The 18241-nt window shown below is 46.4% G+C and overlaps 1 protein-coding gene across 1 annotated transcript in view; it reads left to right on the plus strand.

The window, feature by feature from the left end:
- Window positions 1-18241, plus strand: part of LOC144762435 (dynein axonemal heavy chain 5-like) — a 1437549-nt gene that overhangs the window by 416738 nt on the left and 1002570 nt on the right. Inside the window, exon 28 of the mRNA XM_078647616.1 lies at window positions 7476-7654. Coding sequence (XP_078503742.1) covers window positions 7476-7654 — 179 coding nt within the window. The remainder of the gene's footprint in view (window positions 1-7475; window positions 7655-18241) is intronic.

The raw sequence follows: 18241 nt of genomic DNA on the forward strand, positions 1-18241 counted from the left end.
AGGCCTCAGGCCAGATATGACGCCACGCATCATACAGAGAGTTGTCGGCAAGTATGGAATGAAGGAGAGCCGTGGAGCGTGGGTGGGATGAGTAGGGCCCGAACGGTCCAGGACTGCAGACAGTGTTACGTTAAAATCCACCCCCCCAGAGAAGTGTTGCAGGACACAAAGACGAGATAAGGTGTCATATATGCGTGAAGAAATCAGGGTCGATCATGATAGGGCCATACACAGCCACAATCATCAAAGGTTGGGACAGTAAGGAGAAATGCAAGATAACGTACCGTCCATCAGGGTCAGTGAGTACCTGAGTTGTGTGCCGCGGAAGCCTCCTTCGTATCAAAATGGACAATCCCCGGGAAAAGTTGGAATAGAAAGAGGAGTGCGATTCTCCCCAGTAACGGGACTGGAGTCTAGCAGAAATCGCAGGTAACAGGTGGGTTTCTTGTAAAAGGCAAATGTCCACTTTGTGCTGCAGTAGCTGGGAGTGAATAATCTGAGCCTTGCGGTGGTCATTAAGACTGCAGATATTCCACGTCCAACATATAGTGTCAGTCATGCTGCGTTAGTATAAGGAAGAATGGGGCGCAAGGCAACGAATACAGCCCGTAGCCATAAGCTGGTTTTCATGATGGGGCAAGCAAACCTGGAGAGAGAGGGGGTGGAGCAGCCGCATGGGGTATGTAAAGGAGCCAGCAAGTGCTGGAAAATATGGATGACAGAGCAAGGGAGGTGAAGCATGAGTAGGCGAGAGAGGGAAGGCAGGCGGTGCCAGACCAGAGAGCACCAGCATAAAGAAGGGCGAAGTGCGTTGTACAGAAGTGGTGCAGTGAACATGCGTAGTGGTGATGCGATGCATACTGAAGGAGTACAGGAAATAGGAACGTACAAACAGTAACACTTCCGAAAAGGACAAGGCAACCTAGAAGTCCCCCCAACCCAACCCAAACAAACCCACCATATGAAATGAAGTGTGGAAACATGAATCGTGCAGAGTGAAAACAGAAAAATTGCAATCGACCACAAAAGCGTCTCAAAAGGAGGACGCATAAACCCATTAAAACCCACCCACCACCCACACCAACCCACAAACAGGTTGAGCAACCACCCACAGTCTCCCCAGGGAACCACAACTGGGTAGGGGAGAGTCAATAACAAAGGTGGGAATCATCCCGCGGGGGCATGGCAGGGCCCGGCGTACACCCTGCCAGAAAATGCAAAGTGACCAAGCCGACACTATCAGCAGACTAAGGAAAACATCGCAATCTATCAAAAGAAAAGCATGTGAGCCCGGTCCACTGGTACAGAGGCAAGGAGCAAGCAATCAGGCAAACAAGGGGCAGCAATATGAACAAGCCCAACATAGTGCTATACAGCCATGTAGATGAAGACAGTAAGCCAAGAGCAGTTAAAGAATACTTTTCAGTCATTGTCGCTTAGGTTAACTGCAGCGGGGTCCTGTGAATTAGCCTGGGTGGCATGATGGGTACGATCCAGCTGCTTGGCGAAGGCAAGGACCCCCTTTGGATCCGGAAAGACTAGAGTTTTCGATCCTTGTCTGACCCGCAGCTTGGCCGGATAGGCTAAGGAATAGGAGACTTCATGTTTTTGTAGAATACGCTTTGAGGGCAGGAATTCGTGGCAGGCAGCCTGCACAGCCAGGATGTAGTCAGGGTAGAAAGACAGAGTTTTACCCTGGGGCCGGATCTCGCCCCTTTCCTTGGCAACCCGAAGAACTGCGTCACAGTTCCGGAAATGTATTATTTTTGCAATAATCGGGCGACCAGGCAGCCCAGGAGCAGGCCGAGGGCCTAGAGATCGGTGTGCCCTCTCCACGGCGAAGACCTGAGAAAGCGCGTCCCCAAACAGTTCTCGCAACAGCTGCTCCACGTAGTCTTCCATCTTCGATATGTTGGTGGACTCCGGAACCCCGGTGTTACTCCTACAAGAAGAAGAGAAGTGGAGAAGTGTGGCTCACCGGTTAGAAGCGGCAGACCCTGAAGCAGAGGTCGGCCCGGGACCAGGGTTCAATTCCCGACGCGGCAGGGTCTTGGGTCAATGTCCGCGGACTCGATAATTCTCGCTTAGGTGCCTACTCTAACCATGGGTCCCACTCTGCAACTCTGGGCAATAGCTTGCTTAATCTCCACAACGGCCCCAGCAACGCCGGGGATGCCTGGCTTCACCTTGGGGTGCCCTCTCACAGGGAAAGCCAGGACGGGTTCCCCAGCGGTATACAGCGCCAGGACACCACGTAACGAGGTAACAGTGCGCTTTACAAGTATACATACATTACATTACATTACGAGAGCGGGCCTCCAAATCTTCATTCTTTGAACGGATTAGTTCGAGGATTTTGTCCATTTGGAGTGATTTTTGGCGATCTTGTGTGGCGGAATCCTCCACAACAGACACTCTTGACTCGACATGAAGCAGGCCGTTGTCATGTGAATCCACCCTAGACTTGACCACGTCCAGGCGGGAGGATAACTGCTCAAGCTGGGTAGTGATCCCGGACACTGCCGACTTTACCTCCATCATAATAGCTTTGAGGTCATCTTCACGTGCGGCGGCCATTTCTGCGGGGGCAGACTGGTCGCCCCCGTCGACAGTGGCACCCTCCTGGCGTGTCTGCCTCCGTTGATCGAAAGGGAGCCGGGGCTGTTTAGGGTCAGCCTTACCCATGGCGACAGCCAGATGCAAGGAGGGCCAAGGGGATACCCAGCCTGTGGCAGATAAGCAGCATAAAGCACAGTAGCAGGGTGGTCAGGGAATCGCCGCTTCAGGAGAGAGAGTCGGGAGAAGAGATCCACAGCAGAGTCTCACACCTCGCCCGGGTGGTCAGGGTGTAAAGTGCGGCCAGGGAGGACAGGAGCAGCAGGGATGCGAGGGGGGTGAACGACACCCCCCACGAGGCCAATGCCCAACGGGCGCAAAGCCTGGGCCGTGTGTGCAGCGATGGTGGCCACGGAGCTGAGCCTCCTGGGTGGTGCGTGAGCCTCCAGCCATGCCGCAGTGACGCCCCCAGGTAGGGCACACAACCCAGCCTCTGGGCGCAATTCAGGAGGCAGGTGGGGGCCTAGCAGAAGGAGCTTGGAGTCTAAGGCTGTGCTGGCGCGAGGCTCAGATCACGGAAGGCAGCAGGCTGGAGATGCAGTCTGATGTAGGCACCATGGCAAACCCAGGCCAGCAGAAAAACAGTAGGCCGTGTCACAGAAGGGCTCCTTACAGACAGGAGGAGGGCGAGCGTGTAACTGGAGCAGCGGCAGCAGGGAAGCCGCGCTGATGGTGCAGGAGGGAACTGCGGCAGATGAGGCAGCCTGCAGCAGTTCAGCACGGAAAGCCCCAGCAGCAGCAGAAGGGTCGAGGGGCTTGGCCTGAGGCACAGGCCGCCCCAGACCATGCAGGAGACGAGTTGGAGCCGAGGTGAGTGGCAGGCCGGAAAAGACAGGATGGCACAGCCTCTGGTCGCGGGCCTCCGCAGCGGGTCACAGTGGGCATCCAGTGAATGCCCAGGCAGGCGGAATGGAGGCAGGGTAGTTGGAGGCACATCGACAGCAGGTGGGCGCAGCTGGGAGTGAGGAAGCCGCCAATGAGGGGAAAGCAGCCCGCAGCGGGGAAACATGGGGAACAAGCCGCCCGCTTCACCCGGCCAAATGGAGTAGTGGTTGGAAACCATCCAGGGCGCCCATTCAAGGGTAGGCCGGGCCGGGTGGTATGGCGAGCACGCACCCAAGCCCGCCACGGATCACCCCCGTGGCAGTGGGACTCTCTGGCTGAAATGTCGGAGTTGCGGCTGCAGCGTGAAGGGTGGATGTCCGGCCTCCAGGCGGTCCAGAGCAGGCAGCACCGGCCAGACCCAGCCCGAGTCTCATGAGAGCACAGCCAGGTCATAGAGCCTCGATAGATGGCTCAAAAGATGCCCCACAGAAAGGTGAGCAGCGATAGTAGGGCTCCAGGCAGCGGTTGGCAGGAGGTCTGCAGGATTATAACGGATTAGAGGCTTGGCCGGCAGAGCCCACTCAAGGTGTGGCCATCTTGCAGCTGGCTAAGCCACGCCCCAAGAGGTGAACACCATTTGATTTAGAAAGTTAACGGACGTTTTACTGATATCCCCCGAAAATCTGAGGGTAATCTCATTATCATTCAGCACTTTCAAATAGTCATTGGCCGATTGTACCGTGCCTCTGTATATGATCACATAGCTGGTCCTTTCATCAAGCGGCAGCAGCTGAGAGCATTGAAAGATTCAAAATCAGAGGATACTCAAGAGAAGTTCTAGATGAGGCTAAGGGGAAGGTGGAAGTAAAATTGAGACTAGATCTAGTGAACAAAAATCAGACCCCAAGGATTAGAAAAGAAAAGAAAACCAAAGACCAAATAGATTTTAGAATTATTACTAACTATTCTAGAAATTCAAATGATATTAGGAATTTGTTGCGAAGAAGTTGGTGTATCCTAAAATCCGACCCAATAATAGAAGAAGATTTACCTGGTTCACCACTGTTGACATTTAGGAAGGTACAGTCATTGAAAGATTAGTACAAAGTCACTTTCCAAAAGAAAACAGACAAACTGTTTTTGATAGAGTAAAAAAAGGTTTCTTCCCATGTGGGAAATGCAAGGCTTGTAAAAACAGTCATAAAGTCTTGTTGTATGATATACCAGGTCTCATGATTCCAAAGAAAATCACGAAGCCTATGAACTGGAATATCAGTCATACGGTGTATTGCTTAGTGTGCCCCTGTGAATTAAGATACATTGGGAGCACCATACACCCAAATAAAGTGCGGATCCTCAAACGCCTCAGAGCTATTGCCACCAAAGATGTAACCTATCCGGTGGCAAGACATTTCGAAAGCCATTGTGACAGCAATAGCGACTTGTTGAGGTTTTTCTGCATGGATCATGTGCCCAAAGGTATAAGGGGTGAAATAGACAACTGATGCTCCGCAGACTAGAGTCAAGATACATCATAGATATCCAAACTAAGATTCCAATACGGTTGAATAGTGGGGAGGAACTGGCACTACACATATACTTGATGAATGCTTGATATAATTCTTTAGGGACTGCAGTAATAAGATCGAGCAGTTGAAGTAACACCAAATTAAATGGGAAGGACAAATATGATGGCAGTATAGAATATCGCAATATATGTATCGCACATTGTTTACCAGTGGACAGTACACTGACATGGGATTGCGCAAGCACATGTTATGCCCATACAGGGCGAAATAATCGGATTTATAGAGTTGTGCAGGATGAAGGTATTATACATGTCAAAAGCCCATTCAGGGTGCCATAATGTGATCCCGGTATACATACAAAGTATTGGAATAATGAAACAATGTGATTCAAATGCATGCTATAAGATGGCCGAACCATAATGATCAGGTGGATAAGCAATTTTGAGTCCTTTGTTGGTGTTGATGAATTGTGTAAACAACCAATGAATTGCGTATTTATTGATGTCGTCTCACGGCACCTGCCATCATTGAGAAAGGTGGTTGTTGAAACGCGTCTATGCGTACTTGTACCCCATTAAAATCTAGGTTAACCTGCTCCAGTGAGTGCTGGTATTTCTTTACCCCAGAGCTTTGATAGTTGTTCGCGATTTCGCCGTCGCGTATAAAGCACCCGCCCGTGAGTCCAGAGGCTGAGGCGACAAAATGGAGCGGAATAGATATACATATATATACATATATATTGTCCATGAAAAAGGTCAGTGGCAATGGTTTGAACTAAAAAAAATACCAGTTATAGATAGTTAGCGGAGCCATGCATTGCTTATGGCCTCACATACTACCTCACTTATGACAAGACATCACTGATGACATTTTAATTACATAATTGGTGACATCACTGATGATCAAATGTGGCCCATTCCTGATATAATATGTCAGTATCAACGGAAAGATAATCATGGTACAAAGTGGCAGCTCATTCAAATCAAATAGGCCTTCATATTCTAAAGGGAAGATCACTCACTGACTCGCCCGCTGCCTACACTCGTGTCTCGTGCGTCAGAATGGCCAAATTGAACTACATTTGGGTGTTGATTGTTCAATTTCAGTCAGTTCAGAAATTTGCAGTAATATCATCATTGGCAAGCGTTCATGCTATTCTCACCTATGTATTTCAGCTTTCACAATGCCCTCGCTCAACAATCCATTCAATTGGTAATGAAGAATTAAAAAAAAAGTGAAAAAGGTGTAAATGCTTCCTGTTGGGATAAAGTATACAGTTCTGTACAAGGATCTTTGGTTCTCTTCAGTGGATGATCTATGTTACTACATGTACTGTACTAGCTGTGGTGACATTTACTGCTGCTGCCTCTATGTTAATGTTTGCGACTGGGAATGCACAGTTAGTAATTACAAGGGCATCCTAGGCCCGATTCACAGAACTAACTTAAGACAAAATCCTAAACTTACTACCATTTTGGTATTCACAGAAGGCACTTACTCATTTTGGTATTCACAGAAGGCACTTACTCATTTCGGTATTCACAGAAGTCATTTAGGAGTCCTAAAGTTAGGAGTCCTAACTTTACTACTCCTAAACTGAGAAAAATCCTAACTTTAAGACTTTTGGTATTCACCAAAGGCATTTAGGAGTCCTAAAGTTAGGACTCCTAACTTTAGGACTCCTAAATGCCTTCTGCGAATACCGAAAGTCTTAAAGTAAGGATTTTTCTCAGTTTAGGACCAGTAAAGTTAGGAGTCCTAACTTTAGGACTCCTATATGCCTTCTGTGAATACCAACAGTCTTAAAGTTAGGATTTCTCTCAGTTTAGGAGTAATAAAGTTAAGACTTTTAACTTTAAGACTCCTCAATGCCTTCTGTGAATAACGAAAGTCTTAAAGTTAGGATTTTTCTCAGTTTAGGAGTAGTAAAGTTAGGACTCCTAACTTTAGGACTTCTAAATGCCTTCTGTGGATACCGAAAGTCTTAAAGTTAGGATTTCTCTCAGTTTAGGAGTAGTAAAGTTAGGACTCCTAACTTTAGGACTCCTAAATGACTTCTGTGAATACCGAAATTAGTAAGTGCCTTCTGTGAATGCAAAAATGAGTAAGTGCCTTCTCTGAATACCAAAATGGTAGTGAGTTTAGGATTTTGTCTTAAGTTAGTTCTGTGAATCGGGCCCCCTGTGTTTGGGTGTTGCTCGTATGTGGTGATTTATTTTGAGATATTAAGTTGCTAGGTATATGTTAACAACTTCACATTTTCTGATTTGTTTTGTATGTTAAATGTTTTTCCCCCAGTACTGTAAATGATCATGCACATTATTCTCTTTCTGTATTTTCGTTACCATATTTGTTTCAAGTTGCCACCATGTTCTATATGACGCCTAGAGTGCTTTATAATAATGGTATAGTTTTGTTTACATAAAACGACATTTATTTCAGATATGTCACTAAGGTTGCCTTTCGTTTGAAAAAATGTTCATGTACATTAAATACTGTTTTCAGAGCTGAGGCCTGCTGCCAACAACCAAGTCTTCCATTTGAGCTGTTACGATTTCCTTTGGAAAGATGACATGAATGGACAGTGCAAAGAGTTTCTGGTGGCAAATCCAGAGCTCCCTGCAATCCACAAAGAGGTGGAGCGCTTGTTACACATCAAGCAGCAAATAGAAGAGTTCACAGAGGTAAGGAGTGTCACTTTGGACTGGGGTCCAACATGCATGTAACTGCTGCTGTAAACACATTGTTTTCACACAAAGTGTATTGTCCACAACATGTTTCATGGTGACCTGGTAGGGTGGAATGAATGGTGTGTTTTACTTTCAATTATTGGGCGGCTGATTCTGAAGTGCTCACAGTTCAAACTGCTTCGTAAAATACAGGTAAGTATTTTGAACGTGGTCTAAACAGTCTATAAGTGCTGTGCCCTTCCACAAGTTTTCGGGAGTGGTCGATGAGAGAAGACGGGGATAGAAAGTGTGGCTTTGAAGTTATTGAATGGGGGAAGCTATGTGTAAACTCTAACAGATGTTGCAGTAATCCAAGCAGACATGACCACTGTGAGGATTAGTGAGATTTTCTTAGATTAGACTAGCAACATTAGAAACTCTTTAGCAGAGGAAATTGGTGGATTGCTGTTTTAAAATTTACTTTTCATTGGAAGGTAAATGATAAGAGTACTTCTAGGGTTGACGTTTTGTCCATGGGGCCTGGAGGAGAATCTATTTTTCAGGCCAAAAGAGAGGCATTCAATGATGAATGTATGTGAGGTAGGACCTGTTATGGTGGTTGCCAGATTCATGATCAAGCTTTCAATGAACTGTGTGTCTGTTTTGTATGAATCCTAGATAATAGTGCTCCATGTAAACATGGAATAGAGTCCTGTGAGAATGCCAGATTTAATCATTTGACGTTTTGCTGTTATTGAGAAGAATGGGCCCAGTTTGATCTGATGACAGTGGTTTTGAAGTAAGAACACAAACAATGGCTGCAGAGTTCCTCTGATGTGGGCCGAGGTTGAAAGTCTTTTGAATAGCACCTGATCAATACTGGTGTTGAATGCAGTTGAGAGGTTGAACAGAATCATTGAACAGGGCTGATCCAGGTCACAGCAATCAAGTAATTATTCCTTGATGATTAGAAGAGTGTTCTACATACCCTGATGAGATAAGAAACCTGATTGAAAGCAACTTGTGAGGTCATTTGCATGCAGCTAGGTTAACGGTTAATGGGGATGACTGTTTCAAATGCCTTTGCAGCACAAGGCAGGCCAGAGGTGGGTCTATAGTTGGAGAGATTACCTGGGCCCATGGTGTTTTTTTTTAGGATATAAGTGATGATTGTCTTTTTGAGTGACTGTGTTACTTTGAGGTGACTCCACTGGAGACTGAGTAATTTACTGGACTGGTGATGGTTGGCGTCAGAGCTATGAGGCTAAGGTGATTATTTGACCATTACAGATAGCCGTAGGAACGGAATATTTTTTTAATGAGGTCAGGATATTGCCAATATTGGTTTCTGAGACTATTGATAGCTTAAGGAGGGGTGAAACACAATTGGGAGATGATTGGACTACAATTTATTGGGCTTCAAGTGACATAGTTTGTGGGCATTGAAAGTTTCTAGCGTATCCAGAACCAGATTCCAATTTAAAATGTTAATAGGATAATGCAGATGCTGCCAGGTATTTCAAGGAATGGTTGTGTGAAGGCTACAGGCTAAATGTTCTTTAAATTTCTCCTAAGAATGACATAATCTGTGTCCTGGAGATTTTTAGATTTATTTATTTTATTTTATTTTAGATTTCTAAAGCGCGTAGCTACCCTGGGGCGTCCCAGCGCTGACATACAACCTATTATTCCAGGAGGGGAGGGGGGAGATAAGCATTAAGGAAAGAGCCAGGTTTTTAGTTGCCTGCGGAAGGTGAGTAGGTTGTGTTCTTTTTGAATGGAAAGCGGAAGAGAATTCCACAATTTAGGGGCATTGTAGGAAAACCATCTTCCCCCCGAACAGGCTTTGTTTATTCTTGGAATGCAGGCAAGAGATAGGGAATCCGACCTGAGTTGTCTGTTAGGGTGGTAGGGATTGATGAGGGATTTCAGGATTGGCAGGCCTTTGCCTTGCATTAACTTATGCATGATGCATAAGGACTTGAAAGTGACCCTTTCTTTGATCGGGAGCCAGTGGAGACTTTTAAGAGCCGGTTTGGCCGAACATCTGGACTTGGTACCTGTAAGGAGTCTGGCGGCTGCATTTTGGGCGTATTGCAGTTTTTTTATGACTGAGGCCGGAGCTCCTAGATACAGGGCATTTCCGTAGTCCAGTCTGGAGATCACCAGACCCTGGACAAGCATTTTCCTAGATTGGAAGGGGAGTAAATGAAGAATCTTTCGAGCTTGTTGAATGAGACCGAAGCAGATGCCAGAGGTTTTCCTGGCTTGGGTTTTAAAATTGAGCTCCTGGTCCAGCCAGATCCCCAGGCTCTTGACTTCTGCTTTCGGGGTAGGGGGTAAGCCCATGCATGGAGGCCAAGAGAGGGACGTAGGGAGTTTACGTGGGTTGCCTAGCAAAAGAATCTCGGATTTCTCACAGTTTAATTTGAGGCGAGATTCACACATCCAGCGATGGATGTTGTTTAGGCAATCCGCCAAGTTGTCCAGACTTTTACTTGAGTGGTTTAAAGATACCACCAACTGGGTGTCATCGGCATACATGACTGTTTTTATACCAAATGGGGAGATGACGTCCTCTAAGGGGGACATGTAGACATTAAAAAGCGTGGGGCTCAGAGAGGAGCCCTGAGGAACCCCACACTGTAGGGAAAAAGCCTTGGACAACACAGGTCCGTCGGACACCTGAAAGGTTCTACCTTCCAGGAAGGATTTGAGCCAGGACAGGGCGGTACCAGACACTCCTGCCGAGCTGAGCCGGTGGAGAAGAATGGAGTGATCCACCGAGTCGAAGGCGGCACTTAAGTCGAGGAGGATCACTGCCACTGATCCTCCTGCGTCTATGATGGTTCGTGCCTCTTCGACCACGGCAAGAAGTGTGGTATCGGTGCCCTGTCCAGGTCTAAATCCTGACTGGGATTGGCGCAGGAGATTGTTGGTCTCTAAAAAGAGAGACAGTTGGGAATTGACAATTCGTTCGGCGATCTTTCCCATAGCCGGGAGGAGAGAGATGGGTCTAAAGCTGGATAAATCTTTAGGGTCCAGGTGAGGCTTTTTTAGCAGAGCCCTGACTGTTGCTTTCTTCCAGTTCTCTGGAACAATGCCTGATGCCAGAGAGTTGTTAATCAGTTGGGTAAAGGGCGGCGCGATGGTATCGGCGACCAGTTTTAATTTGGTCAGTGGAGCAGGATCCGATGGGGCCCCACTTTTCACGGATTGAAGGGTAGATAGAAACAGATCAGTAGTGACCACGGAGAAAGCTTGGAGGCGTGGAATTTCAGCATCCGGGGACGGAGTGCTGGGGGGATGAGAGGGGGTTGGGGGTGGGAGGGATTTCAGGATATTACTGATTTTTGTAGTAAAAAATTCCGCTATTTGGTTGCTTCTAGTACCAGATAGGTCTGGTACAGAAACTGGGTCAGGAGTTTTTGTAAGGAGGCGCACAATGCGATAGGTTTCCTTAGAGGAATTTTAGGCTGTCTGTATTGCTTTCTCGAAAAAGTTTATCTGTGCATTTTTTATACAGAATTTGTAATGTTTTATAGCTGATCTGTACGCGTTTTTGCTTTCGATTGCCCAGTCCCGCCTCCAGAGGCGCTCAGGTTTTTTGCACTGTTTCCTAAGCAGTTGTAGGTCATGGGTAAACCATGGAGATTTAAGGCTTCTCCTCTTACTGGGAAGGGGTTTGACGGGAAGGATAGTGTCCAAGGATTGGTCTATCCAGTCGCGTAGTTGCGCGTCTGCCTGGGATGGATCGGAGTCCAAAGCTGGCAGGGTCGGAGCAAGTGTTTGGGCCCATGCGGCTGTGTCCAGTTTCTGCCAGGGATGGGATGGCGTTTGCCCTGGGAGAATCTCAGGTATTTCTGCCGATAACTTGAGGTTGAAGGGTATGAGGAAATGATCTGACCAAGGGATGGGGGTAGGGGTATTCACTACTAGCCTCGGAAGGTTGGTGAATATAGGGTCTAACAAATGGCCCAAGGTGTGAGTTGCATGGCTGCTTTTTAAAATGAGACTCAGAGAGGCAAGATCGTTTTTGAGATCGTCGAAGTGAAGGTTTAGGTCTCACAGAACCGTAAAGTTGGGCGTTAGGCAGGCCAGAGAGGTGATAGTTTCTACTAGGGAATCATAGAAAAGTCGTTGATATCCTGGGGGGCGATAGACTAAGATTCCTGAAAGGGTTGTATCTGGTGGTAAATGAATGGAAAAGTGGACGTTTTCACATTCCAGGATTGGGCTGTCCTTGAAAGTACAGGACAGATGGTCACGGTAGATGATAGCTATCCCTCCTCCGGTACCAGAGGGTCTGTCCAGATGTCTAGATTGGGTGAAAGGCTCATTATAAATGTAGAATTTAATTAGGTAGTGATGGTACTGGGGAGCAGTAAGAACCTTTAGAGCTGATGCTCAAGTAACAGGAAGAGGAGCTGGTTGAAACAATGTCTTGTGATCTGAGTAGGCTCAGTGACCAAGTGGGCAAAGGTAAGAACCTTTGGAGCTGATGCTCAAGTAACAGGAAGAGGAGCTGGTTGAAACAATGTCTTGTGATCTGAATAGGCTCAGTGACCAAGTGGGCAAAGCTGTGGGAGCCCCACTGTCAGGCAGAAAGATGAAGTCCTGCAGAAAACACCTGCCATCCCTTAATGCCTACACCGACGAACAAAAATGCATGTGCTGCTGATGATAAGAATCAGGGGAAAAACAATAAAAGGGGAGGGGAGAGAGAAACACTGGACTGAGTTTGCTCCTAAATGGAATTATCTCATTAAAGGCATGGCACTGTGCAGCTTCAGGAACCAACCAGTAATATAGAACTACAATATGCAAACACACCAACCAAAGGTAGAAGGAGCCAGCAAACAAAGAAGGGAAGGGTCAAATGGAACCGAAAAAGACAAAACAAAGAAACCTGAGGGACGATTACAAGTGCAAACTGGTATGTAAACTGAGAGAGACAATACAACTAGTGACACATTGGTAGGCAAAGACTCTGAACTTTTAATTATGTTAAATAGAAGTGGTACACAGTTTTCCTTTTGTTTGAAAGATCATTTTATTGCAGATAAAGCTAACAAAACTATAACGACAATGAACATAAACATAATACAGTGTAGCACTGAGACACAGTCAGATAAAATCAGTTTGACTTCAGCCATTAGGTACGCCCGTCCCACTCTCCACGTTTCACAAGGCGACATTATACTCTGAGTGAGCCATGCCTAAATCAATGAAACCGGTACTCTCAACGGAGGCTGATGGCCTCCTCGATGTTCATTCCACTACCCCCATATTTTGGCCTATTTTGTTTGGACAGCCCCTGCTCTCATAGGCTACTTTATCTGCTAGCATTTACCAGTTTATGTCCCGCTCCCAATCTCCCAGTTGCAGTGCCCAATCTGCCCTCTATAAGCACGCAATATTGCACTTAGCTACCATCAGCCCCAATGTCACCCAGATCTGATCCATGCGGGTAAGGTTAATTGCATCCCAGACATTCAAAAGACACCACTTTGCAGAGGCACCCATGTTGCTCCCACAAATATTATTCAGACAAGTAACTACTGACTTCCAATATTGCCTAATGGCCGGGAAGCTCCATATCGTGTGGAAACATTTTCCCACTTGGCCGCAGGCCCTGTAAGACTGTGCGGTCGTCGCCTTGCCCATCTTTACCATAGTAGTGCATGCATAGTAGTATCTGTGCAGATTTTTTATTGCACTAGGTGGAACCTAGACCTTTTAGCCACTTCCCTGGGGGATGCCAAGACCTCAGGCCACTCGTAATCATCCAGGCCCTCGAGATTACGCTCTCATTGTTCATGTAGCCGAGTTAGGGTATCAGGGGAGTTATTAATCAGTCTTCAATAAGTGAGGGAGACTGCCTTACTATGCATGTAGTCATCGAACAATCTGTCCTCTAGCGGTGATGATTAAGGGAGCTCCTCTCCCTTCTGCGGCACCTTCTCTAATGCATGTCGTATTTGCAAGTAACAATAGATTTCAGTGGGTGCTAGGTGGTACTCGAATTGCAGTTCTGCGAACAGGATCACCACTCCCCATGCCCATAGATCCCCCACCCTGAAAAGACAAATGAGATCGAATTTGTCAAAACCCAGCTTTTCCCACAGTGTGCCCAGTTGTGTAGTGTCCCTCAGGGTCGACCTGCGTAATCTTGTCTGACCAGCCCCGTGCATTCAGTGTTGTGTGCCAGAGGGTGAGTGTGACTGCCATTGGACTCGGGAAGGACGTGCGGCGTGACCCAACATAAATGGGCCCGAGGTAGCCCCCCAGTTGCATGACCTACCTATCCATGTGCTAAGCTGACTCCTCTGCCGGAAGATGTACCCAGTGATTGATGAGCTGCATCCCTCAATAGTATTTTTGTATATCAGGCAGAGCAATTCCACCATCGTACCAGTCTCTCTGCAGCTTTTTAATTGCCTTATGTGCAGGGCCACCATCCCAGAGTAGAGTACAGGTTTCAGCCTTGATCTGCTTAAAGTAGGTTTCTGGGGCTGGGAATGGGTGTGTTATGAAGCCCGTAGAGAAAGCAGGGTAAAGCCATCATTTTAAATAAGATTGCTTTGCCAAGTAGCAACAGTCATCAGTCCACTGCAACCCTCGAACCAGGGGGTCAAGCCTAATCCAGGACGTCAGCGGCTCAATGACTAGGACAAAAATTAAGGGTGGCGAGTGGGCAGCCCTTTCCAGTGCCAGGCTGGAGCTGAAACATGAAGAACGTGCCTCAGTTTACAATCACCTGGCCCAGGAGATCAGTGTAGAGGAGCCACATCCATGCCACAAAGTGCGTGCCGAAACCCAGCACCTCAAACATGAACGGCCACTTGACCGTATCAAATGCCATTCATGCTTCAAGCAAAAGCACAAGGAAATCATCATGAAGCTCAGCGGCACGACCAAGGACACCATGCAGGCACTGCAGGTTTAGAGAAGTGCTCCGCCCCGGCATAAAGACAGATTGATCCCGATGAATCCAAGTTTTGGTCACCCGGATCAGTCTGGAAGCCAGTAACTTTGCCAATATTTTGACCTCTGCATTTAACAAGGAGATGGGCCTGTACGAGGCTCAATCCTCAAGCTGGGTCTGGTCGCTCAGTGGACTAAAGCAGCTACTGCATGGGCCGATGTTCGACCTCATGGTCACAGGTTCAAATCCCGGCGGGTCCACTCAGCCTTTCATCCATTTGAGGTCGATTGAGTTGGGTAACAATAAACATCTGTTATTCAGCACCAGGACACCTTTGGGTAATCGTGCGCTTTACAAATACACCTGTTATGTAAATCCTCTGGCTGTTTGTCCTCTTTATGTATAAGAGTCGTACACTGTTGACTCGAAGTGACCTTAACACAAGGAAGTGAGTATGCAAATTCATGTACTTAGCGGTCTAGTGTTCTCATTCTCACGAGTTTCCACTGATGTGTCTTCCACTGTTTCCAGGCCTAGAGCAATCCTCATTACCTGCTTTTGACCTGAATCCTGACACCATGCCATCAATTATTTTTTGACTGTAGGTTCCAGATTGGTCCTCATCAAGATATTCTGATCACCCATTTATTTGTTATGTTACAAATTAAATACTTCAGGCGCCCTAAGTGCTCATCAGGTGCCCGAAGTCTCACTCACTACGCTGCTGCTAGTGTTTTAACCCAAAGGTGGGTGCACTTTAACTTCTCAGAGTCTACTTCTCTTAGGCCCAGCCTTGTCCCCACATTGCAGAGGCTCTTTCACCACAACAAGCAGAGCCAATTGCTAAAATGCATATCCTTCCAAATAGTGCCCTTCATTGTTACTTAACAAATGTCCGCACCCTTCCCAACCACTTTTTTGTATAACCTCACATAAAGTAGATGTAGTCTTTCTCATAGAGACATGGTTAAAAGACCACTTGGTGCCTGACAGTATACTAGCACTCATGTGGCTATGCTATTTTATTTCAGGAAAGGGAAAATCACCAAGGTGCTATTATCTATTCCAGCACCACTAACGACTTAGAAGAAGTCTCTAACTTTGCGGCGTTATTGTTTACATTAAACGTTAACCCACAATATTCCTTTCTCAGGGCACGTATTTTTCGTCCCCTCCTCCTGGCTTCCTAACTTCAATATCCGAAGCGATTTTGCCTCATCGTTTTTAGCTGTCTAATTTATCTATGCCAGGAATTTCAAAATACACACTAATTCATTAAGTGACCCCTACTGTTCAACACTTCATGATTGTTTGGCGAAACTGAACTTATCTTAGGTGGTATCCACTCCCACGCACACAGCGGGTCACTCTTTTGACATAATTTACACAAATGTAGCACACCATATCACAAAAATGCCCATCCCCATATGCGGTGAGACCACTGAACTATTCAGTTTTTTCCCCCCAATGTCTTTCCCTGCCAATCTTACTCCTATTTAAAAAGAGACAGAATACCTTGGCACAAAAAATCAACACAGACTCGCTGACCACAGCACTGATCCTTAATGGGATGCTGCCTTTGATAATGTCTCCCACGCCGTCCTGACCCAACGCCTCCAGTCAGTGAGAAGTCAGGACCTAGCATTGAGGGGCTTGTGTCTTTGCTTCTGAACAGATTCCAATTGGGTCTGCTCTCAACTTTGAAATCTGTCTCTCCTCTCATTTAATAAATGGAGAAGTACCTCGGGATTATCTACTAGCCCCACACTATTCAACATGTATGTGGCCCATCTGGCACAACTGGTATGGTTTCTCCATGATATCTTATGAATGACATTGGGTTGATTTTCACCATTGGAGGCAACATTATCGCAACTCAATCTTGATTCAAAAACTGTCTTTTGGAGGTTGCAGCATAGATTCGTGAAAGCTGTCTCAAACTACTACAAGCTTAATTCTAACAATACCCTGAAACAGCTTTTCGGTAAAATCAGTTTACCTAACTCTCTGAAGTGACCCACAGACCTTGGCCCTGCAACCATCCCAAACCACCTCTGTCAAATCCTTAGGAGGTAAAATCGATCAGGACCTGTATTTTTAAGATATCCTTAATAGGACAGCCTTGGTCCCTAGCACCTGTTTTCAACTGTTAAAACCCCTCTACAAAATCCTGGATTACTGACCTCTTTCAGTTGTTCTTTTTCTTATCACTACACGTCTGGATTACACCCTATATTTAAGTTTTACCAAAAACACGACTTCATTTTTTGCAAGCTGTCCTCAAGGCAGCTGCTAGGACAATTCCTAGAACAGTTCTGAGATTACTTAGATGTGCATCAGGGTCTCATCAAGCTCTCCTTATAGGAATCAGAGCATTAGCTAAAACTAGCCCTGAGTACCGCCAACACATGGTCTAACCCCATAAGTCTGGGAGGACCCTCAGATCAGAGGCAGCACATCCTCTCAAAATGCGTTGCTTTCAATGCACCAGACTTGGTGGCAGGTCCTTTCCCTACTTGATTGTTAAGCTGCGGTACTTCCTTCTGACAGAAATTGGCAGACCTTCCTCTGAATAACTCTTTCACAAACAAAAACTTGGCTAATCACTCAACAGTAACCCACTTCTTGCCCCCTGGTTCAATCAAACTGCCCGATCTGTACAGGTTAAATGCCTACTCTTAATAAACCTTTAGTTCATTCATTCGAATTAACAGCGCCTTGAAGCCCTCATGGGTGAGTAGTGCGCTCGATAAACCCCTGATTGATTGATTGAATCAGCAGGTTTTGCGTTATTGTTTACAAAACTATACCATTTACATAGGAAAAATGCCTAATTATAGTTTCTGTTTGTTATTTAAATACCGCACTGAAGTTCAATGCCTTCTTAAAATAACTTTGATAAATGTAAACAGTGTTGCTATTTAAGACATATTTTGCACAATTCTGACATGTAGTTAGGATTATCTGCATATTGTATTTTAATAATAATAAAAGCTTGTTTTTTTTTATAAATCACTTTCTACCACAGTTTCTAACAAATCAAAGCAATGTGAATAAATACGTTAATGTGATGATGTTCAATTCGTTTGCCTTGGTAGGACGGCATTCAGACATGCCATGTCTGAATTCAATCATGTGACAACCAAAATTATGGCAGATGTCAGCATTTAGGGCCTCTATACGATGTCGGTCGGAGTTGCCTCCACCCGACACCCTCTCAGTGTGTGAACCACCCGACCATAAGTCGGCGGATCTGCACGCTGAATTAGGATGCGCCCCCAAACGGTGCTGTCACAAACTCCCATTTCTCTATGGGAGCTTGTGCGGTGGGCGTAAACCACCCACAACACAAGCTCCCATATAAACGGGGGCTTGTGTAAAATCCCTGCACCATGTGGCAGGTACCTCATGGTGCCTACGACACAATGCAGTGATTTTTGGGGGGGGGAGCACAATAGGTGCCCACCAGGGCCACAACCGGAGGGCCGGGGGAAAGGGGTCCTGTTAGTGGCACCTGATGTCGCTTTCCGACATCCTTTCCATGTCGGAAAGGGCGACATAGTAAGGCTGTCGGAAACCAACATCATACCCCCAGATGCATCAAGCATACATTTTGCGAATTCTAAATTGCGAAAAATACCGAATCGCAATTTAGAATTTGCAGAATGGTGTGC

Source organism: Lissotriton helveticus, chromosome 6 (genome assembly GCF_964261635.1).
Source record: "Lissotriton helveticus chromosome 6, aLisHel1.1, whole genome shotgun sequence".
Classification (NCBI taxonomy): domain Eukaryota; kingdom Metazoa; phylum Chordata; class Amphibia; order Caudata; family Salamandridae; genus Lissotriton; species Lissotriton helveticus.